This window comes from Tripterygium wilfordii, chromosome 6 (genome assembly GCF_013401445.1).
Source record: "Tripterygium wilfordii isolate XIE 37 chromosome 6, ASM1340144v1, whole genome shotgun sequence".
NCBI classification, from domain to species: Eukaryota; Viridiplantae; Streptophyta; class Magnoliopsida; order Celastrales; family Celastraceae; genus Tripterygium; species Tripterygium wilfordii.
The window spans coordinates 11623831-11646863 of NC_052237.1; the positions used below are offsets into that span (position 1 = coordinate 11623831).

The 23033-nt window shown below is 37.6% G+C and overlaps 4 protein-coding genes across 12 annotated transcripts; all 4 read right to left on the bottom strand.

Moving 5' to 3' along the window:
• Window positions 1–835: 835 nt before the first annotated feature.
• On the bottom strand, window positions 836–14101 carry LOC120000827 (exocyst complex component SEC3A-like). Of its 2 annotated transcripts, XM_038848982.1 has the most exons (26): window positions 13764–14101; window positions 12745–12815; window positions 11918–11998; window positions 11753–11820; window positions 11451–11553; window positions 10260–10405; window positions 9421–9489; window positions 9123–9240; window positions 8508–8612; window positions 7920–8021; window positions 7684–7821; window positions 6689–6817; window positions 6515–6595; window positions 6333–6407; window positions 6070–6243; window positions 5825–5975; window positions 5699–5763; window positions 4752–4922; window positions 4589–4668; window positions 3492–3573; window positions 3136–3233; window positions 2874–2982; window positions 2668–2736; window positions 1895–1960; window positions 1725–1814; window positions 836–1216 (listed from the first exon to the last, which is right to left on the bottom strand). In XM_038848982.1, the coding sequence occupies exons 1-26, from the start codon at window positions 13936–13938 to the stop codon at window positions 1106–1108; spliced, it is 2727 nt and encodes a 908-aa protein (XP_038704910.1). In that variant the 5' UTR covers window positions 13939–14101; the 3' UTR covers window positions 836–1105. The 2 variants fall into 2 exon arrangements, with proteins under 2 accessions (XP_038704910.1, XP_038704911.1); XM_038848983.1 differs by lacking the exon at window positions 9421–9489 and having other exon boundaries at window positions 13764–14100.
• A 213-nt stretch (window positions 14102–14314) lies between these two features.
• LOC120000119 (dirigent protein 19) lies at window positions 14315–16097 on the bottom strand. Of its 7 annotated transcripts, none has more exons than XM_038848002.1 (5): window positions 15605–15744; window positions 15483–15510; window positions 15294–15384; window positions 15177–15201; window positions 14315–15088 (listed from the first exon to the last, which is right to left on the bottom strand). In XM_038848002.1, exon 5 carries the CDS (start codon window positions 15085–15087, stop codon window positions 14515–14517), a length of 573 nt encoding a protein of 190 aa, XP_038703930.1. In that variant the 5' UTR covers window position 15088; window positions 15177–15201; window positions 15294–15384; window positions 15483–15510; window positions 15605–15744; the 3' UTR covers window positions 14315–14514. The 7 variants fall into 7 exon arrangements, with proteins under 7 accessions (XP_038703930.1, XP_038703926.1, XP_038703929.1 ...); XM_038847998.1 differs by having other exon boundaries at window positions 15159–15201; XM_038848001.1 differs by lacking the exons at window positions 15294–15384; window positions 15483–15510 and adding an exon at window positions 15968–16097 and having other exon boundaries at window positions 15159–15201; window positions 15605–15670.
• On the bottom strand, window positions 15896–20161 carry LOC120000116. The gene is made up of 6 exons (XM_038847994.1): window positions 19488–20161; window positions 18586–18803; window positions 18208–18393; window positions 17970–18125; window positions 16798–17074; window positions 15896–16206 (listed from the first exon to the last, which is right to left on the bottom strand). Exons 1-6 carry the CDS (start codon window positions 19825–19827, stop codon window positions 16139–16141), a joined length of 1245 nt encoding a protein of 414 aa, XP_038703922.1. The 5' UTR covers window positions 19828–20161; the 3' UTR covers window positions 15896–16138.
• Window positions 20162–20237: 76 nt separating this feature from the next.
• LOC120000118 (30S ribosomal protein S9, chloroplastic) lies at window positions 20238–22869 on the bottom strand. 2 transcript variants are annotated; one of them, XM_038847997.1, is made up of 3 exons: window positions 22393–22869; window positions 20678–20966; window positions 20238–20486 (listed from the first exon to the last, which is right to left on the bottom strand). In XM_038847997.1, the coding sequence occupies exons 1-2, from the start codon at window positions 22717–22719 to the stop codon at window positions 20679–20681; spliced, it is 615 nt and encodes a 204-aa protein (XP_038703925.1). In that variant the 5' UTR covers window positions 22720–22869; the 3' UTR covers window positions 20238–20486; window position 20678. The 2 variants fall into 2 exon arrangements, with proteins under 2 accessions (XP_038703925.1, XP_038703924.1); XM_038847996.1 differs by having other exon boundaries at window positions 20238–20966.
• Window positions 22870–23033: the final 164 nt, after the last annotated feature.

Genomic DNA, 23033 nt, shown 5'->3' on the forward strand with positions numbered 1-23033 from the left:
ACACAAATTCCTATACATTATCCCTCCTCACTCAACATGGAGGCCAACAATATTAACAATATTTAATGTCTTCGTGTTGTCCCCAATAAAACTAAATCAAACACAAATGTTAATACAACCACTTCAATAAAACACGTCTCCCAATACAGCCACATTAACAAAACACAAAATCCAATACATTTTTATTGACCCAGAAAATTTTTACCACTATGAGTCTGTGATTGCTTTAGTGGAGTTCCCGAGCACACTTTCCGGACACCTCTTAGCTTACGTGCCATCGAGGCCCCTATTATTTACTTGTTCTCCTATGCAGGTCATCCTCATATGCCCTCTTGGCTTACGGGCTCTCATGTGCATATCTTCCTCATCCGCGCTCATTGAAGATAACATCTAACATCAATCCTACCGCCTGACATATCATCAAGACCAAAGACAAATTTTAACGTCACCCAACATAACATTTTTTTTTTTTCTTTTCAATTTTTAGGGTTGGAGAATCATTGTCACCTGCCAAAAGTCTGAAGGACCTAAGTATCTGCCAACGACTCCAATTAATTTTTTACTAATTCTAAAATTCTTGATGCAGAAATTGATCTTCGTTCTAACATTCAACAACAATTAAAATCCCTAATGTTCAGAGAAAATTAAATTCCAGGCTTCATTTTGTCCAGCAGCGGATAGAAGGCATGCCATGACAACCACAAGAACACATGGCCAGCCAAGAATGGGAAAAAGTGAGAAGAATGGGTAGACCTGAACTGAAATATAAACTATCAGGTCCTCCAATAAACTATTCCTGAAAAACCCTTAAAGATTTCATTGACTGAATAACACAAAAGCAAGTCAAACTCAAGCTTATTTTCAGATCCAGTTTATACACAAGTTGACATAAATCCGCGACCTTTAGGTCAGTGAATACAATTCAATAACATGTCAAGATCAATTCAACCAGAGAAGAAATAGATTCGTTCAACAAAACAAAAATTGAAGGAAAATTTGCAAAAGAATAATAATTACAGAAACCTAATACACTAATGCTCTATCCATCCTCGTAAACAAAATTAACAACTTTTACAACACAACGTCAGTTCTCTCTTTACAAAGTTTACATGGAAGCTAGCAAATTTCTCATTTCCACCACGGTAGGGATATTCTCATTGGGATAGATTTTGGCAACGAGTTGCACGAAACTTTCATACTTGTCCAGAAACTCTTTCTGTAAAATAAATAAATCAGTCATTTCAGAAAATAGACCTGTTAAATTTATAGGTATTAGAAGGAATAGTTTGCTCAAACTTGGGACCCAATCAAGCAAGGAACAAAGATCTGCATGGATATGTTTTAGAAACAATATCCTAATATATATGCTTTTCACAGACGAATATGTGGCTTAGTGGTTAAGTGCAACTTAGAGATTGCAGGCTCAAATCACGAAAAAAAAGACTGCATACATATTGCTTGTCCCCGACCCTATCTACTACGGGGGCCTTATGCACAAAAGTTGTTTACCTATATACTATGCTTTTCTCATACCTGATTTCAAATATTCAAAGGTCATGTCTTCCATCCAAATATGCTTTACTTTTTTTGTTGATGCGAGAAAAAAAAAAAACAGCCAAACATGCAAGTACCAACTAGTTATGTCGCTAAATCACTCTCAACAAAAGAATTCAATTAACAAGCCCTGGGCTTATCTTTTTCTCCCCAAGGAGCACTCAGCTCACCTTGCATTTGTCCCATAAGGAAGGTAAAAGTTCCTCTGAAGTCAAGTTCTTCTGCAACTTCTTATACATAGCAGCAATGGACTTGTCAACCTGTATCAGGAAAGTCAACTAATAGTTACTAAGGTTTTAAATGACTGAAAAAGACATTTCAGAAGCATTGACTAACTTACTCCAGATAGACTTGCTTTGATCATCTTTCGCAGATCCATTTTTGACAATCCAAGCTGGAAAGGGATCTGAAGAGGGAAAAGGATACAAAGGGAAGGCATTGAACAAGTTAAAGATAGATAGGTTGCGGGTGTAAAATAAATCTGTTAACCTGCTACAATTTCTCAACGTAGGATATTATAATTTTATTTTGATCACAGATAATTCTACAGTGCAAGATTTGGGATCCTCCAGCCTAATGGAATTTAATTTAAATATTTATCCATTTGTAATATGGCTTTCTTTCTTATCATTATTTGCAGGTCCCTTTCTTATTTATATGTGAGGTTTTAGGGAACTCATCCAAGTGAAACCCTTAGAAGACTTTTGTAAGATTCTTAAGATTTGTTCATGTTTCCAGTCATCTTCCATTTTTCATTCTTTTGTAAGCTATCACAAGCCGGACAAGCTATAGCAACCCTATTCCATAACCCTAACCTCGAACCATTCGTATGTGAAATCTTGAAATTCACAAGAGAACACCAAATTAGCTCCAGTCATCCTACATGTCACTACAAGATAGTGTCCATTGACTGGTACCTTAGAAGATCCCATATTTCTTTAATTTTCATTTTTAAAACTCTAATATTATGTACCAACAAATTCTAAATGTTCATATTACCCAAACGAGATCAACTGTGACAGTATTTTCCGTAAAAGAATTCACCAAGAAACTCTGTAATAGGTCATGTGAAATAGTGGAGATGGGAAGACATACAATCAACAAGACACTAACCTCTTCGGGCGTAATTGTGTACATCAAATCCTCAATCCTTCGAGCAAACTGGAAAAGTCGTTCGAATTGCTGCATATGCATCATCCAGGTATCACAGAATGACATCTTATAGAGCTCAACATATTTTTTTACTATTTAAGTAGACCACACTTCCCAATTGGCAAGGAAAGCAAAAAATAGAGTTGATGAAAATGGAGGATACTTACATAGTAAATGATCATGCTGATATGACGTGTACAAGCTTGTTCATAAGCTTCACTTGCCTGGTGATAGAACTTGGCCAAAGTGGGTACAACATTGGCCAGATCATACAAACTGCATGGCACTGCTTCTAATTAGCACAATCAATGTAAAATGCTCAAAAGAAGGACATTCACTTTTAGCCACCAGCAAAAACATTAATTTTAGCTACCGAAACTGACTCCACCCCACCCTCAAAAACAGAACATAAAAGAAGAAAATAAATACCTATTCTGAAATGCTGCATAGTTCTCCAGAAGGAAAATATCTGCATACTTTGGATCTGTCTGTGAAATTTTCTCCAAAGTCACAAACATTATGCTAACCTGTCAAACATTATTGCAACATGATTGTGTAGCCACAAGAAAAAATCAGAAATATGCAAATATATGTATATGGAGAGAGAGAGAGAGAGAGAGAGAGAGACACACATTGCTGATGACATACACCATAAACAAGTCGGATGAATTAAAAAGAAAAAGAAAGAATAGTAGTCATCCATATTCTGCAAGCAGAGATGCAACAAAGGGGACATTACGTGCTTCTGATAAAGGGAAATACATGCTTGAATAATTAGTACTCACAAATTTCGTATATGCCTGATCGACCAAATCCCTAGATTGTCCTTGTATATACTGCTCCATTCGGGTTGCCAAAGTCGCAAATCTATGCAGACACCATGAGAGTAACAGTTGTAATGAAAAATCAAAAAGAAAGTATTGAACAGGATAAGAGAGTAACTGAATAGTTGGAAAAACTGAGATCATCTCTTTAGACAACAAACCCTTTATTGATAATTTCTTTTCAAAAATAAAGTTCGAAGAATCAAAAGCTTTATCAACAGTCAGTAGGTACAAATCTATGCTTTTAGGACCCCTTGTGATTGTACAAACCACAGAATGATATAACGCCTAACTCGATGAGGTCACACTAATGTCAAAATCAAGACTGTAAGCTTGTTAACCAGAATTTCCATCTTTAAGAGAGGGATAGATACATAGCCTAAGGTCTATGACATTAGAAAAGAATGATGGCCATAAAAAATGTGCATAAACTGCTGCAAGAGAACCAGGGTTTAGGACAAGTTGCAAACAGGGATTTCAGTACTTCTAAAAATCAATTAGCTAGCAGTGATTTTAGCTCTAGTAGCATGAACGGTGCGTGCAGTCTCTTTCTTTTAGCAGTTCTTAGTGCTTGAACTCCAGTAACTTTGTATCAACGAGTCAAAAGAGGTGCATTTGTAACACTGAGATAAACTCACCAAGAATAAAACAACCTTGTTAACTTTTTTCTTTTTAACAGTTATAGGGTTATATTCTTGATTTTTTTTGGGGAGGGGAAATTAAATCCTGCAACTTGTGGCCACAAGCTCCTTTTAACATCCTTGCTAAGTTATGTCATCATTTATAAATTAATGTCAAGAAAATAAATTAATGTCAGCAGTTAAAATACCATTGGTCTACATGCATTATGTCCGACACTTCAAGATGAAATATCAAAATCATTGCACAAATCTGAAATGCAGCATACACAATTCTTCAAATACCGTAGCTCACAACTATCTTTTAATAGGTATATACTCTCATGATCAACAAACAATTAAAGTCATTTAAAAAGGAAAAAAGAAAAGAAAGAAGAGTTCCATAAAAACAACATATGCATGGACATGATCTAAATTTACCTCGGAATGTATGATAGAACACCCATCTGGCGCACATTACGCTCATTTCTTTCAATCTGGTGGCAAGCCTCATCAACAAACTGCAACTTGCAAGTTGATTGGGTTAGTTTCATGCTCATCAGAATGCAAACCAAACACTGCTACTGTCAATTTGAAAACATACATGGGCAAACTGCACAGAAATTCTTGACTCCAAGTCACCAAGTAATAGACGCACAAATCCTGCTGCATCAGCTTTTTGACCAGAGAGATACCGTTCTGTAATTCCATGCATCGATATGCAACGTAAAGGATCAATTTTGTATGCCCAGTCCACCACGGCATAAAAGTCTTCCTGAAATTTTGCAGTGAGGACTGTGATAGTGCAGTAACCTTGGCAAAAGATTTAGCAAACCATCCAATGCTGCCAACTGGCAGATAAGCTTGAAAAGACTACATGTAGAGCAAAAAACAAAAATACAATCCATAGTTTCATACTACCAGAGAGAGCGACCAGCTAAGCAACAAGAAAAGTCGAAAAAATTAGGAGGCTATGGAATTTGGACGACTCAATGCCATATTAGTTCAATAACACGATACATTAATAGGATAAACAGCCTTATACTTATCTGCTAGGTAGGTTTACCCTTATGTGGTTCAATGTTTTTTCACATCAATAACATTTTAAATCATCTAGCAGGTCAAGGCAGATTCTCAAAGACCTAGGCAAAACAGTCAATATCTGTATTGCAATTTTTTTTCCAAACAAGGGGACTTGATATGGTACAAGGAAATTCATAAATCCAATACTTTTACCAACATATAATAGTCACTATACAATCATGAAAATCTTGGAACATTTGACTTAATCTCATTCTAACATAACTCCTAGGTTGCCATGAGACTACAATTTAACCTATTGGTTAAGGTGGGGATTTCTCTTATAGCCTCACTTTCACCTTTTTAAGTCTTCAAGTTTCAGTCACATATGGTCATATATGTCAACAGAACAATGATGTCGCAAGTTCCACCAGACAATCCACAAATTTGTTGATAGAGGTGCTTCTAATAACATGACAGCAAACAATTGAAGTACATGTCCATTGCAAGATAAAGAATCTTGTACATTACCTGAATTCCATCAAGCAAGTCCTGAAGAGATTCATTCAGAGTCGACAAATCCGCAGAATTTTTACCTACAAAATCAGAGTTTTAAGAAAGGCACATTATAATATGAGAGAGGACTGAAAAGATTACCAGCTTTGCCGTCATTGTCATCTATGTCCATAATGCCCAAATCATCCTCATCATCTTTGACATCATGAGATCCGCCTTTACCATTCGCAAGACCTCCTGGAGGAATGAGTGCACGAACTTCAAAGCACATGAAATGTGCAAAAAAAGAACTCTGCAAAATCAACAGATGAGAAAATATAACTTCCAAGAAGAAAAGGTTCCAACACTTGAGCTTAAGAATATTTGCAGAAAAATTGGACCATAACCTCATCTACAAGTAGGGGGATGAAAATTGTCAGCATTTTGGCATAGGCATCAGAAACTGAAGAGGTATCAGCAGTACTCGCGCTTTGACCAGAACCTGCTGAAGCTTCGAGCCAGACAGTTGGATTTCTTGATGCTTTTGTACTAGCACGAAGCTCATTTGCAAATTCACGGGCCTGTAGATGAGATAGAGAACTTTGAAACATGAGAAACTAACAGAAACATTGCATCATTTTTAGTTTGGAAAAGATTTGTATTTCCTGACCTCTCGTCGAAGAAGTAAGTTAAGAGAGCTACAATAAGCTTTTCTCAAAGGACCCAAGCAGTTCTTATCAAGACTCTGAAATGGAAATGGTTAAAAAAGATCTTCATAAAGGAGACTGACATACACATACAAAAACAACCCAAAAAAGAAAATGAAATTATGGAAATTAGTCACTAATTGACCTTTAAATGTTGCAGAAGACGAGCATATGTCCTACATTTGTACCTCAAGTCAGCATGATCAGGCCTCTTCAATTGACCCCGCTGTTTAAAGCAACCAGAGATGCAATAGTTAATAAATGAGACACAAATTTTACACTCAATCAACACTGTGAACAAATGACCCTGATGAAATACCTGTGAGAAGTAACTCTTGTCACCAATCATAAAATCAACCAAACTGGCAAAGTAGTTTCTCAAGAACTCAGAAGCTCTCCTGACAAATGTAGTTTTTAATTTTTCAAGTTCTGCCCGCTTCTCTTTAACCTGTAAGAAGGCCACTGGTGTCAGCCTTTTAGAAGAGCATCCCTACAAATATGCTGTTAAATTTGGCTCATAAGTGGCGCATACACTCTCTAAAAGGAACTATTAGAGAGAGGAGAGCGAACCTCTTATAAGCCTATCAATTTTACTCTTAACTTGTCAATGTGGGACTTTTACACTCTAACACTCCCACTCAAGTGTGGGCTCAACAATCCCTAACAATGGGAGGCCAGAGGCGCAAAAAGTGCACAACAAACGAGGCCCAACACTAGGGCTACTCACACACAAAGGCCCACACTAGGGGTAAAACAAATGGGGAAGGTAGAGGGCCAATTTCAAAGCTCCAAAACCATGTTGTCAAATTGGACCTTGGGGTTAGCCAAGTTATAGGGTCACAAGTGGTTGGGAGGCCTATTATGGCTCACAAAACCATGGCTTATGAGCTTGGGTCCAACTACTTGTTTATAAGCCACTAAACCTCTCCATATTTTTCCCATGTGGGACTCTTGGGTGGGTTATTCTCCAACATTCCCCCTCACACGAGTCCTCAAATATGGGCCTCTTCTTTTGGACTCTCAAACATGTGTGGCCTCTTTGGGCCATCACCAAATTTGGTTCGATATGAGATGAGAGGGGGAACAGGCAAAATATAACAGCCTAAACTTATAGCATAACTCTGGATAACAAGGACCACTCTAATTCTAGATCCTCAGTTGAAAAGTCCAAAACAAAAGGTCTGCATACTATAGGTAAATTTCTTAAGAATGTCCCATGATAGCAGGGTGCATAACCACACATGCCTCGCATAAGTCATTTAGACAGAATGTTTTATGGCTACGAGTCATATTACAGGGAGGCGCATAACATACCGCCCGAATGTTTGCAAAGGCAGGATCCAAATTGGGCACTTCGAGTCCATGTAAAGCACCAGTCAACCATTCACATGCTTCGATGTTCTGAAGCATGCGGGACTCATCAAATGAACCACCTGTCAGAGATACTGCATACTACAATCCACAAAATGATATTTTAGAAAGTATAAAGCCTTAGTTATGTGCATTGAATAAATTATATGATGCTGACATGGCAGCGATGAATGAAATACCTCAGATGGGACACACAACCGTTCAACAAGCTTATCAAGTTCCTCAATAAGTGCTTTGTTATTTACAGACTGCATCTCCAACTTGTTATTGCGGGTTTCTATCTGGACATCATGACAAAAAGTTACTGGCCAAGTTGAGAAGGTAAGGTGTTCATGCTGAAAATATGCAGGCGTCTATATAAAAGATACTTTTCTTGCTACCAGCATGGGACAGAAAATCTGGATTAGTTTAAAGCATAAAGAAACTCTCTTCCAACAAGCCAATAGGAAAAATAGCATAGAAATTTAAATCAATCCACTAGTGCTAGAAGAAGAGCAAGATTCCCAATCATAAGAAGGTCGAGTTGTTCATATTAATCTTCACACAATAAATAATATTAAGGATTTGTTGAACAAGTAATATGAGAATTACCTTTGTTTTAGGCAGAATAAATTAACAAATCCCAAAATCAAAATGATCAAAAAGAAGAACTAGAACATGAGGAATGATGGCTAAATGAATACTTTTTTTTTTACAGATGTGCAATGTGATAGGTCAGACAGAATGTAAACAAAATTCCTACACCATTAATTAACAACTATCCCTACCGACTCAATGTCTTCTCTCATGTGTCTAAGTTTCACATTGAAGATGCTTAACCATTCATCCATGTCATCAACACAATTTGTAGCAGCCTCAAGGCCTTGCAATACCTGAAATACCCACAAACCAACATCTTAACAGAGAAGACAATTATCTTTTTTAAAAAAAAGATTAAGACAAACTCATTCTTATTAAAGCACTGATCAAATGTCTTCTTAAAGTAAGAGACAATCTGATATAAACCTTCTAAATACAGTGGCTCAAATAATAGTTCAGAAGTAGCTTCAACTGACAACAGAAGTTCAAAACAGTGAAGTTCTCAAAGCATGATAAGCACATAACTTCAATATTTAAGGATTATGCAAATAGGTGTAAATGCTTAACGTAAAGAACCAGGTTTACATAGTTCATACTTCATAAACTATGAATTGATAATTTGATATATTTCAGATATAAAGCCAGATAGGATAGAGTGATTAGCCATGCATGACATGATAAAGGTTCATAGTGGACTTAAAAGGTACGGTAAACCAAGAGATTCAACATCTACAACACAGACTAGAGTAAGATAGGAAGGTGACTGAACTTGTAAATATAGCCATTAAAGAAAAAGGATCCACCTCTTCAATTAAAGGTTCACTTTCCAAAATGGCATGCACATTTGCTGCTTCAAGAGCAAGTAGCTCTCGTTTCAGCCTCTCAGAAAATGCCTCTGCTTCACCAATACCCATGACATAACTGCACGCCATGACATAAATAGAAACGTTGAAGCAGCATAAGGGTGGTTTCAACATAGTAAAAAAACAAAACATGAATTAGACTATTGAATTCAACCACTGAATACAGAAAATAACACCCAATTCACACACATAAGTAAAAGCAGCAAAGAAAAGAATAGCAGAAAGAATGATGTGCCACCAACACTGTGGATACAGACAAGGCAGTGAATATTGTGAGTCGGCAGTTAACTTTTGGTAGTCTAAGAGCCTGCCAAAGGAAGATATAATGCAATAAACAAGACAATTTAAGAGAGTAGATGGATGCAAACAATGGGTTAAAGTGCCATACTCCGTTATCAAAAAAAAAAAGTGTCTATACTTAGAAAAAGAAAACCATCATTGTGCTAAAGACATTTATGTGCACAGGAAATAAAAGCAGATAAGCCGTAAATTCTTAAAGAGGGTGATTAACCCCAATAGGCAGATTACATCATTACAAGGATCCTCATGCATAGACTGAGGCCTAGGCCAATTTCGTGCATCGACTGAAGTCTTTTGCCCATTTTATGTATCTAGTATTTCAAATTTTATGGCAGACCGGTAAGAGTACTATTATGATAGTTAATTCTTCTATAGAGCGCATTGATTTGTGTCCCCCCCCCCCCCACCCCCAAAAAAAAAAAAAACAAACATCTGAGCGATTGGTCACAACTTGGTGGAAAGAACCAATATGGCATTATATCAGCCTTTCATAAACATATCAATATAAGAATCAATACATAACTTATAAATCTAATAGTCTTTTGAAGCACAAATAAATGGGGTAAAACTCAGACAAGTTCCTGGCTTAAACCATGTTCGATATCCAAGTTACCAATAAATTCCTGTACAACTAAAAATATACCGTTCTTTACTCTTTTTTAATTTCATTTGCATATCAAGTTGCAAATGAAATTGGTTAATATAGTTTTGTTTCACTCAAAGTGCATCTCAAATTTCCACAAAAATGCAAGAACTAAAACAAAAAAGAAAACATACGTGCCCAGAAGAGCTTCCATGTCCTCTTCCTCAGCTTGCGAGACGAGTTCTCTTTCAACAGTTACTTTCAAGTCACTTTCTGTTACTGTAGCTGCCACAGGTCCATCTTGCAGATTCCTTTGAGTTGTAACCGTTGGTGTATTTTCCTAGGAACCAATAGAAGGGTAAGACGTAAGCAAAATAAATAAAACGTGTCATAACTCATAACTAAAACCTTTCCAGTTTTGATTTCTTACCACCCCAACAGAAGTATTGATCTTAAAAACAAGTTTCAAAAGAAAATATTAGATAATAGACGCTAAACAAAACCTGCCTGATCTAATCAACATGACCATCATAAGTACAAGTTCAAAGTTTCCGGATTAAACCAGTTGGGTCATCATCATCAAAGTGTTGGGGACAGAATGAAATTCTCCGAAGGATGCAAACAATGTTTAGGGTGCCTTAATCCATGACTCTACACATAGAGGCATAAGATACATTTAAGATATTCTCCACAAAGATGTCTTCCAGACTTCCAGAAATCGATAACTGGTAGGGTGAACAAGAATGCTAACCCATCTCGTGCAGAGGTGGTATGGTTACTATCCAACAGTATAAACAATTGATCTGATTGGGGTCGATGATTACATTCACCATCATTTTTCATAAATATTGAACTGCAGTTACCGCACAATGTCAACACAATATAGAGTTTGAAAAAAAAAACCACTATGTTTAACTGATATTTGGCAGAATTTCTAATATATTTAATTCAAGTCTTTACTTGCCATGATCTGTTCAAGAATTGTAATGTAGATTAGATCAGGCTTTTAAAATATTGTATGATTGCATATTCATAAAACTGCTTACAATATGAATTTGACAGGTTTATTATTACAGATTGCAGTGTTGGCAGCTGCCAAGCAGCTAAGAGCAGAGTTTGAGAGATATCTAATGTTATGAGAACAATCAAGATTAAATACACATTTCAGCAACACACATAAGAGCAGCCCAATTTCTCATATAACTCAAACAATTCCTGTCATTTACAGAAAATTGCCCCATGGACCTGATGACTGCCTAGTTCATACATACAAGAACTAGAAACGGAGGTGAAGAAAACCAAACAAGATCTGAATCAGATTATGGCATAAGCAGACAAGAGAGAACAACTTCTTAACTAAGAATAACAAAGATTCACGCATGCACCTTGGCCCAAAGTGCCATCTCCACAACATCTACTCCGACAACTTTGGGTAGACGGCCCAGTACGTCTTTGAGAATGTTTAATATGCAAAGTAAAAGCCGGTTCCTACAAGAAAATTGTTGAAGGAATTTGAAAGAGACAAAAGTAAGCTCCATTAAAAAAGATAAAGAAAAGAGACAACAGTAAGTAAATGATAAATTGAAGATACTACCACTCATTTAAAAGACATCTAACGATTGCTTTCTACATTAAATAAATAGAAACTCGGAATGGCAAATAAACAGTGTTGTATTCCCATCTCTACCTGTCATCAATATTGCGCATTGTCCACTGAGGAGGAGCAACAGTTTGACTTCTGAGATTATCGAATCCCTGAATGATTAGCCAAAAGTTGCTGTCAAGCTGGAGATAAAAGGAGAGTTTAAACTTTAAGGGTAACTTTGCCTCGTTTGCTTGAATGCCATCTTACCAGTGTGAACGTACAACCACTGGGGTCATTAGTTAAAACCTCTACTTTTGAAAGATACTTAAGCTTGTACAAGTTAGCAGGCTGCATGTTCAATAAAATTTATTCAGACTTCACTCTCAAAGATATGATATTAAATCAAAAAAAATTCTGCCAAGTACTAACAGAAAATAATTGTTCTGCATTGCTTTTCCTTCAGTTGGGAGTTGAAGCAATTTAAGTTCGAATCTAATGTATTAAATGAACATGTAAAAAATAGCGTATCTATGTTGATGTGTATATAATGAATTATTTCATAATAAAACAAGGTTAAACAACTACCATGCACCTATATTGGAGTCAGGGTTGGGAAAGGGAAAGATGTACAACAGCCTAACCCCGCAATACCGAGAGATTGTTTCTAGGAATTGAACCAATTACATCTAGATTGCAGTGGAGAAATTTTACCACCAGGCTACAGATCATATAATTTGATATGCAGAGCATCACAAAGGGAAAAAAAAGTAAAAAAAAAATAATAATAATAACTATCGAGCATTATCTAGGCATAGGCGCATAGCACCCAATTTTTCTGAAAATATGAGATGAACCATGCATTAGAAGATGCCTAAATTCTTTAGCTCGTTTCATATAAAAGGAATGACTGAAATCAGGAATAAAATGCCAATGTAAACTGAGCAAATGAGTGTAAGAGTGTGTGTGTGTGTGAGTACTGACTGTTGTGACAGGCAATGAATACCATGGCACAGCCACAGTATATGAGGGTAAACAACTTATCACTATTGATTTTAATATTCCAAAGTTGCGAGGAAGAAAAAGGTGAAAGTTACCTCAAGAACTCCACCAGTGGAGTATTTTAGAACTCGCAAAAAAGCTTTAGTCCGCTGACCCTTCGATTTTGCTGCACAAACCAAAGTCAGTTACTAACAATGTGATTGAGAAAATAGAAAGATATAACAGACATACAATCTTTTAAAGTTGAAAGTGGAAAAAAATCACACAAATGATTTTCCTAAAAGCTATACATCAAGAAGAACTTGTGAGCAGGTGCAACCAGGAAGCCACTCTCTACTAGAACTTGGGTTTTATGTTTCTTTACCAAATAACAAAACCGAACAGGTTTTCATATAAATATCATCACATGATGCCTACAGGAAAGGAGTTACAGGCTGCCCCCAACCAAAAAATATAGAGTAATCTATTTCTCGATGGATTTTACAGTGACAGCCACTGACAGCCGATATGGAGAAGGCCACTGAAAAATATAAAACGTCTTTCCCATCTACAGTGGTCTATGAAAAGAAATTTAAGGTAAGTATGGGCGTTGATGCAAAGAGCCTAACTGATGCCATCCTTTTGTTCTGCATCAGTCTCCAGCTTCAAAAAGCTCACCATTTCTGCCTAATGTAATACTGGAACCTAGCATGGCAAGGAAGAAGATAATAAAAAAGAATACGAACACATAATGATGAAGACTAGGGCCACAAGTGTCGCACTTTAATAAAAGGTGAACAACTCCCATTCACATTGCTACACTATACATGAACTTAGGGTTTTTGTTAAGTAGCATAATTATAGTACTTCCTTAAAACAACAATTAAAAACTGGCTATAGAGGTCCTCTCTACAATTTCATAATTTCAGCAGCCTAACTCGTACTGATTCATATCCCATTCACATTGCCACACTATCCATCCACACTTGTCAATTCTGGAATTCATTGTCAGTTTTCAAACACAATCAATGGCAATAATTCAACATTCCAGAAATCGGATCAACAATGCGAAAGCATTGGCGTAGATCGAAAACAGATTACATAAAGAGCAAAAATCGGGAGAACTTGGACATACTAGAGAGAGCGAGAACTCTAGGCTTGGCCATTTGACGGCCCAACTTGCCGGATTTGCGCCACATCCCTCCGCTCTTGACCACTCGGATCGACATGACGATCTTCTGCTTTGTTCCTTCGATGGCAGCCTCACAAGCACGCTTCAATTCTTCATCGTCCGCACTCGATTTCGCCATTTTTTTTTTGTCTTCTCTTGCACTTGCTTGGCTCCCTCGCTCAGAGAAAATTCAAGCAGATGATCTAACTCAGACTCAGAGAGATGGTGGAGAATTTTCTTTCTTTATTTTATTTTATTTTCTTGTCCGAGTTTTGTATGCGGGCTTGGCAGGCTTCTGTTACAGGACGATACACAATTGCGTTCGAATTAAAAGCTTCTTTTAGATTGGACCGCCATAAATGGGCCAATAATAATAAAAAACTGTTGCAGGCGCAGCCGCAGCCGCAGCCGCCGCCGCCGATTTAAAAATGTTCATAATTATACCAAACCAATAATTGCGTCATAAATTTTAATCATATATTAATTAATATTTTAATGCTAGAACTACAATGGAATCTTAGTCGCAAAGCGAATTACCGTCAAGGAAAACCATTGATCACGTTTAATAATCTTAATTTATACTGTCATATGTATATAATGGACTGGATTCAGTCTCATCCAGTACTTCTTAGCCACCAACAATTCAAAAGAACCACACCAACTTATATAACTAATTAGCAATGACTGCAAGAAACAAAAATAGAGAGGACCATTCTCATCCTGGGATAGTTCGAGCTCCCTTTGGAAATCTAAGCTCAAGCTTCACATGGTAAGTTCCAGCGGCATGATCATGTAATTGTTGGTCATGAGTTTGTGCCAGCACTAGCACGGCAAGTCCGCGAGCAAACGCGAACGAGCCAGTGCCTCCAACCACAACCAGCTCTTGTTTTTTCTCCTTATCTGACAAATGGTTGGCCTGAACGCTCAGACTACCGGAGTACTGGGGACTCTCGAATGACAGATATATCACATTGAACGCTGAATGCGCAAAACCTTCCGTAGGAATTATAAACCCTTGTGCTCTTCCAACAACCCGGGAAGTGTTTGCAGGTCCTTCAGTAAGTGTTCTATGAAAAATGAACGCGCCAGCGGAGTCCGGTTGTACCGCTGGATGCTGCACATTGGAGCTTGCAGAATGGGATTGTTGAATGTAGAGGGACAGGGCCAGCCAAGGCCTTGAGTGGTTTTTGGATGAGCTTTCAAGGGGTACTGGTGAAAACAATGCCAAGAGAATGACAATCAGTATGGCTATTACGACTGCAGTGCAGAATATGACACTAGGCTTCATCCTGAATCAAGAGATGGTGTTAGTTTCGCTTCAGCGAAGAAAAATGTTTTCAAGGGTTGTAAATGCTTTACCATGAAAGGTTTGGTTACCTAATCCATATATCCAAACCTGATCCTGCAAAATAAATTCAACCAACTCCATTTCAACTAATCAACTTAAATATATAAATGGAATCACCAACACAAACAAGTATTAAAGCAAAATACATAATCAACCAAATAACTCGTGTAGTAGAACCAACAACAGCTTCTCTCTTGTTAATGCAGCCCCTCCTCCTTTAACCGGGCTTGGGACCGGCTGTGCAATACACAGGCGGAGTTAAATGCATAAATAACCAAAGAAAAAGATAAAAACGAGACAGCTCAGTAATAGAATATGCAAGGGCAATGACATACCCCCAATCAAGTCTTTTTGAGCAATTTACTGAAGAAATGCCGAAAAATAACAAAATCATAAAATATTTACTCGACCATGAATCTAAATGTAAAAAATAACAGGTAGCCAATGCGGACAGTACCTGGGTGTAGGTTGGACGAGTCTAAGCCCAAAAAAATCCCCCCACATTAAAAGGTGCTTTGGCCATCTGTGGGTCCACATCAACCTCACTGATATAATTAGAATTTTCTTTTTTCATAAAGATATGTCTACTTGTGAAAGATAATTAATAATAATTCTGCATAAATTCGAGGTTTTGCTCAAAGATATTTTCATACATAATCATGTATGATTGCAAGTTTCCATAAGCACATGATGGGAAAAATATTAGGGTAGGGGATTCTGCAGGCAGAATGCCAATTGCTCCCAAGTATCAAAAAATAATTTAACTACAAATTGAATTAAGATTTAAGAATGAATGAACAAGTGGAAGTGGTCAAAGTACCAAGAGTCAAGTTTTTAAAGGCTTAGCTTTGCGTATATGGCCCATGCTGTTAACAAGATCTTCGCGGGTGCAGACAGGGAACATATTGATATTCTTGAGCACTTTGAATTGCCATAAAAAGTACGGGAAGCTGAGTTGATCCCGAGAAGTAAATCGAACAACCTCATTAAACTAGAGGCACATAAACTGATTAGTCAAATGTGTATGCTCCCTCACAATGACTGACACTTCAGCTAAGGCTGCAGAGGCAAAAATTTCAAAACTGAGTAAGAATCAAAAAAATTATACCATAGAGTATGGTCCATGCAAGAATTGTGCAAAGGAAAGTTTAAGGTTTCAAGCATTTAAAGTTGCTTAAATGTACGTACTTACGTTATGGTCAGCAGAGGAGTTCGAGGGGGTTAGAGTAGGAGGGTTTGAGAGCGTTCCAATAGAAAAAGTAGTGAACTATTAGTTCTCCAATGCCCTGGCTAAGCATACATTTAGGCTATGGCCATGCTCGAGAGGAGGGCTCATGATGGTTTGGAAGGGTTCCAAATTTCCAATCAAAAAATGCCCCCTTACCAAGCATAGCCTTAAGTCTACTCAGACTGCATTGTCTATCCATGCAACTCTCTTCCACATCAAGAGTCCCTCCTACTTGAATCAGCATTCTAGCCACATTGCTAGTTCTTTCCCCTTTGGAGCCACAATGCCAGTTACTTAAATGTCACTAAGCCCAAATGATCAATGGCTGCAGTAACCTTTTAGTTTACCACCCATTTCTTTGATTCTCATCTTTTATATCAATGTTATATTCAAATAGGATAACAAAACAAGGAAATATATACCTTTCTTCCCATTAAATCTCTTGTCATCAGGCAACCCATCATGTCGATATTGACTCAACTGAACCTCAACTTCTTCTGGCGTAGCTTTGTTTTTCTTGACAACAGCCTTAGCCTCATCATACACACTGCTATGAGCTCCATGTTCTGAAATCGCAAGTACAGATTTTGACCGCCAAAGCAGAGCTTCCAGGACACCTAAAGGGTCCCTTCTAAATTGGGACTTCGAGTCCACCCAAATAGAGTACTTTGCTTGAGGAAAGAGGAGATGGGTCAACATCTGATGATATAAGGGAAGAAATTCTCTCACATACATTCAAAGAAGCACACAAACAGTAAGCATGGATAAAGCAACCCGCAATTGAAACCATCTAGTTAGTTAGTCAGAGAGTTCTTGAATAGTCACATCAGTAGCATCCAATTATGAAATCAAAGTATATATCAATCACCAGCCTATATTTACAGGTCAAATAAAATTTAAAAATTGAAAGTTTGTTGACACACACCATTATAAGAACTCAAAGTTTAGGTCCCAAAACGCAAGCAACTGCAAAAGAAGGAGTAGACTCACCACAACAGTCAAACAAATGACCACATATGAAAAAAAAAATAAAGTGATGGAACAATTACGCAACACTTGGATATGCTACATTAAATTTTGGGTAAAACCTTGCTATAAAATCAAATAAGTTAGTCACACAGAACCATAAACATGTAGCAAATATCTCGCTACCAGATTTTACTTTTTATGTGCAACTATTTTTGGGAACATAAACATTATTCTAGAAGCACATGGAGAAAGCCAGAGCAATCAACATTTAAGAAAATTACTGCTAAAAGTGTTCCAAACCCCAATTTGAATCACCAAATGAATTTCATATTGAGACAAATGGAAGAACTGATAAAGAAAACATATTGACTTTGGCAAGAGATCTTCATCCCCTTCTTGAAAAGCAATCAATGACTGCTTAGAATCTTAATGATCCAAGTTTTCTATACTAAACGACTTTCATAATATTGTTTCAAGAATTGTAAATAGTTACAGAATCCCAATAAAACATATAGCTCAAAAGAAACAAATCTAGATAAGTAATAAGGCAGTAGTAAAATTGAAATGATTCCATTAACTAAACAATACCATTTGTCAAGGGGGAAGTTTAAGGATCCTTCAGTACCTTTGGGATTTTACCATGCAACCTTTGGTCTGAGAAGGGAAGATCTTTTACAACCACAATTCGCCATTTCCCTATAAAATGGTCCTCACCAATTCTATGTCCCACAGATTCTTGTGTTTCCACAGTAACATAATCCCAGAATGCAGCAAAGCATACCTGCACCCATTTAGGACATAACATATTTATAGATTGGGAATATCTAAGCCTATAAGGTGAGACCTCCATCACAGATGCTAACCTTTTGGACTGATGCCTCCGACATTCCTATAGGTTGATAAAGGTCATCTCCACCACCAAATGCACAAGTAGACACGACAGCCTTGCAAGTTTCCATGTAACCTCTGTCCTCGTCCGAAATTCTAAACCCTCCATTTTCACTATAAAATCCGCAATGTATTGCAGCAGTTTCTTTCACCTGTAAGCACTAAGCAATAACAACAATCAGGTGAGATGACCATCATGCACTTTTATAACCAAGAGTTCAAAAAAAAAGTAGGGCCTGAGAATTTATCACATTCAATATAGAAGTACTTCCAGTGCTCCAAAGCAATCTAATAAGTAAATGATTGTGCATTATCCTAAACCCCAAGAAAGATATAAAGATGCAGCACAAAACCTTAAAACTTTTGTCTCTCTGATCAAGAGTTTGGTTTCCGGGAAATAAATTAAATCTTTTGATTTCCGAGCTCTGCTGAGGAAGAGTTGCATTCCTGTCTAGAAATGTTGTTTTTTTCTCTGACATGTATAGAACACTTTTAACAGGACCACTGGTATCTTCATGCATGGATAGATCCAGATGCTCAAGTTCGTCTGGAGGTAGGAGCTTCAAGCAACCTGATACAATCCACAAATGAGTGTCACATACTTTTCTACTATTAACGTGGATCACACCAAAGATGTGAATGGATCAAAGATACCATAAACTAAAGTTTCTTATCCATTTACAAAATGCACTCCATGTTTCTAATTACTCGTAGTTTTCACAACCAAGAATCAGTATGATATCTTTCTGCACCATAAAATGCTGCAGAAATTGAAACAATTCAATCAGTATGCGTAAACCAGCTTCAAATTCCACTCGTAAGCATATGTTTGTTAAAGGCTATCATACCACATCCAGGCAGTGAAATAGATAATTTCTGGTAGATAACTACGGAAGCAGAGGGAATCAAGCATGTTAAAATCAAACTAGTATCATGACAACAATAATTTTAAGTTTTAACCACGTGACCATGTCTAGAATCTGTTTTACACAAAAATAATTTAGTCTTAGTCGCACGATTAGCTCAAGAGAGCTAGAAGAAGATAAAAGCGCAGTTAAGTGATTAAGGTTATGATGCAGAGCTTAAGGAAACATTGTTCATAATCAGTAAATAAGACAACTAAGACTCTGTGTAACTCAAAACTATTTCCTATGGTTCTCTAAATTAGCGCATACAGTTGTGCTCCATACATAAATAACCAGACACAATCACCTCAGACAATACATTAGACAAGAAGTTCAACACGAGCACTTACGTTCTCTAACGCCGCCGACAACCCGAGTCGTTGGATCGAGGCGATTCAAATTCTCCTGAGATTTTATCTCCGATTCCTTTATCATGCCGTGTTCCGAGCTCACCACCAAACTCGGCCTCCTACCAATCCTCCAGGCCTCGAATACGAGCAATCCAGCTGCGGGAAGGAAGATCAGAACCATCCAGTACTTCACAAGAAGCCTAAAAACTCGGCGAGTTAACTCGTTATTGTCTCGGTAACCTGGTTTCTTGCGCTTTCTAGGGACTCGAACTATCATCTTAACGAGCTCGTCCGACTCATCGTCCGAAACGGAGATCGAGATACTATGGTTGTTGAACATTGTAGAAGATAACCTCTTTGGAGAAATGTGTTCGAAATTTGATTTGAACTCAAATATTTGGCAAATTGGGGTTTTTATAGGGACGCGCAAGGTAACTGGAAGCGCGAGCCTCTGATCAAATCAGTTCTTGAAGGTTCGTTACAAATTGCGGAGATAGCAGCAGTAGCAAAAGATTTTTTTTATGTATAAAATTTATTATTTTCAGTAGGATATTTTAAAGTTTTATTTTATAATTAGAACTTAAAAATATTTTTATTTAGGTCTGAACTTTTGCTCCTAGAAAATGTAAGAAACATTGTCAAGAGATTCAATTAATTGAGGAGTTGCCAAAGACCTGGTAATCATATCTGTTTTGTGCAGAAGATAACATAGCTTTCGTCATTGTAATGGCCATCATAGATATCCAATGTGACCCAATACTGATAAATAAGAAAAACTACGATAACTTCTACTACAATGGTCCTTGCCCATGTTATCAGCATGCACAAAAGATTATAAATGTACACAATCCCAATAAATGACCCTCCAAGAGATCATATCCGTGGGCAAATCAAACATGTGCCCTTTCATCTGTTCAACACCTGAAGCTGGTTACAACTTACAAGTATCAGCGCACACAACTTATGAAACATGGCGACTTGTCCATCTCCATGGTGAAACTGTTTAAAAAGAGGATATCTATTATTGTAAAGATGATAACTTAGAACTTAACCATGAGTACAGGGGGTAACAACTAGGAGAGAGATACAAGTTAAAGCAGTATCTTTTCAGTAACAGCAGTGCAAACTGATTTCCAAGAATGCTTGGAGAGCAAACTCTAAAAAAGTGATGTGACAAGGTAAACTCCAACCTCAACGTTTGGAGAATTGTGGTGCTTTACGAGCTTTCTTGAGGCCAACCTTCTTCCTCTCCACCACCCTTGAGTCCCTGGTCAGAAGCCCTTCCTTTCTCAGAGGGACTCTGTGGTTCTCACTCACCTTTAACAGTGCTCTAGCAATACCAAGGGAAATTGCCTGAGCCTGTCCAGAGAGGCCACCCCCATGGGCTTTGACAAATACATCGTAGCTACTTTCATACCCCAAAGTTACCAATGGGACAGTCACATATTGAAGCCATAATGGATTACCTTGCAGATATTCCTGCAAAGCATTCAACCATAAGGAATGTATTAACACTCACAAAATCAATGAAGACAGCCCGAGAAGTGATTACAACAACAATCCACCGAGACAGGTCCGTTAGGCATACAACTGTGACAAGCAATCTAATTTTTGGATCTGGGATAGAATCCTCTATCTCGGACAATACACCACTTCAAAAATAACTGTATTTAAGTTGCCTTTCAAAGGGCTTACTCCTGAAAGCAGTCCCAGTGGAGAAATCAGAAGCAGAATTCACACCATTTTAGGAGGTTCCAATATTCTCACTCGAAAGCCAAATGCCATGAACAGACTTTTGAGTTTCCTTTTCTTTAGTGAAAGACAAGCACATATTAGGCTAAAAAAAATAGAGAGGCATTTAATCTCAATGCAAGCCAGTTAGACGTTTAACCTAAATAAAAATACCAAGGGAAAGAAAAAGAAAAGGCAGAAAATATATGTTGAAAGGGGCATCTTCTGTACACAACCGAATATGAGAAAATCGAAACTGTAACCCTCTGCCATTGAACCAGAACGTCAGTTGACTAAGTTGCAATCATTAGGAAACATCAGAAACAACCAACCATGGAAATAACTTGAAAACAAACAAAAGTTTATAATCAGTGTCATTTACTCGTTGAGTAATTGGTTCCATGTACAAATACATTTATAACAACTAGCCCAGACCATGGTCACGGTGATAACCTTCAATAAAAAAGCTGTAAGAAAAAAGTCTAAAAGTCAAACTTGTATAGGTCAAGAGAATAATGCTCACTGTAAATGGCATACTTCGAGTATTAGTTCAAATTCATCGACAACCAAGGTAGTAACCTTTAGAAGGGAGATGATGGGTTCACCAATAGAATTTGAGTATAAAGAGTTAATGAACAAGGACTTCATAAACTGTGCTCAAACTTCAAGTATGATTTGTTCCAGATATAAGATTCCAGAAGAGTTGAGCAGTCATCCACACTTGGGGCAACAAAAAACAGAGATTTAAATTGTGGAAGTTAAAGTTTGAATCCAACACCTCCCGCTCCAACCATGACAATGTTAGTTATTATCATTCAACCCCATTTCACACCATTTATACATATTCTAACATTACTACAGAAAATCCCATAACTAAGGATCCAGCAATACCCATGATCTACAAAGCATAGCAAGCCTACATTCTGCACATGCAGATTCACACAGGACTTTGTACGAGAAGGAAGAGCCATCAATCCTTTGGCCAGAGTGATAGCTTGAATTTATAAGTCGACTCATTAACTCAATTATGCATACAATAAGTAAATCAGAAGATTCCTCAACCACTGATAGTCAGATACAATCACATTATCACAGTAATGACTGAAACAGCAATTATTTCAAAATTGCATGACAGATGTGCCAATTTAAGAATCTCAAGAATTTAAGAGAAGACCTTGGCATCACGGTAGTTGATGATTACTTTCCCGGTACCTTCCTGTAGAACGACTCGGGCAATAGCGCATTTACGACGACCGGTTCCGATAATTGGCTGGGCAGCAAAGCCGCCAGGGAGCCTAGACTTCACGAGCTTCTTGAGGTCCATCGTCTCCAGCTCCGGAGGCGAAGCCACCGTGGCATAGATAGTGAGGGTTGTGTGCTTGGGCGCGAGTGAAATAGATTTCGATCGAGTAAAAAGGAGGCTGTTTGGTCTCTGAGAAACTTGAGAGGAAAATGAGAGAGAGGAGAACGAGGAAGTGAGAGCTGTTAAGGAAACCGCCATTGTTAACGTACTTCAGGTATACGTTTCCTTAAGGAGAGACGGATAGAGAGGAGCAGAACTTTGAGCGGGTGGAAAGGGATAAGGGTCCGAGCTGCCTCCGACGATGGTACATTGTAACGACAACGGTCTATGATACGGCAGAACCAAAACGATGTCGTTTAGATGCACATGTTTTCCATTTGTTACCCATTTTTGTTGGGGTCGCAATTAGGCTGCGAATGCCAAGCAAAATATGAATTGATCAGGCCCAGTAATTCTACACTCTAAATCGAGTATAATCAAAGGAAAGTCAACTAGGAATGAAGGTAAACAAC

Excerpts from the sequence above, each read along its gene's own strand:
- LOC120000827 (XM_038848982.1), bottom strand. The coding sequence starts at position 13,938 with ATGGCGAAATCGAGTGCGGACGATGAAGAATTGAAGCGTGCTTGTGAG. Across the intron at positions 6,244-6,332 it reads ACTTACTTCTTCGACGAGAG|GCCCGTGAATTTGCAAATGA; the intron begins GTCAGGAAATAC and ends TCTCATCTACAG. Across the intron at positions 5,976-6,069 it reads TCCCCCTACTTGTAGATGAG|AGTTCTTTTTTTGCACATTT; the intron begins GTTATGGTCCAA and ends TTGATTTTGCAG.
- LOC120000119 (XM_038848001.1), bottom strand. The coding sequence starts at position 15,087 with ATGAAGCCTAGTGTCATATTCTGCACTGCAGTCGTAATAGCCATACTG.
- LOC120000116 (XM_038847994.1), bottom strand. The coding sequence starts at position 19,827 with ATGTTCAACAACCATAGTATCTCGATCTCCGTTTCGGACGATGAGTCG. Across the intron at positions 18,126-18,207 it reads CGGAGGCATCAGTCCAAAAG|GTATGCTTTGCTGCATTCTG; the intron begins GTTAGCATCTGT and ends AAATGGGTGCAG. Across the intron at positions 17,075-17,969 it reads TGCATGGTAAAATCCCAAAG|ATGTTGACCCATCTCCTCTT; the intron begins GTACTGAAGGAT and ends TTATATCATCAG.
- LOC120000118 (XM_038847997.1), bottom strand. The coding sequence starts at position 22,719 with ATGGCGGTTTCCTTAACAGCTCTCACTTCCTCGTTCTCCTCTCTCTCA. Across the intron at positions 20,967-22,392 it reads TCAACTACCGTGATGCCAAG|GAATATCTGCAAGGTAATCC; the intron begins GTCTTCTCTTAA and ends AATGCTTTGCAG.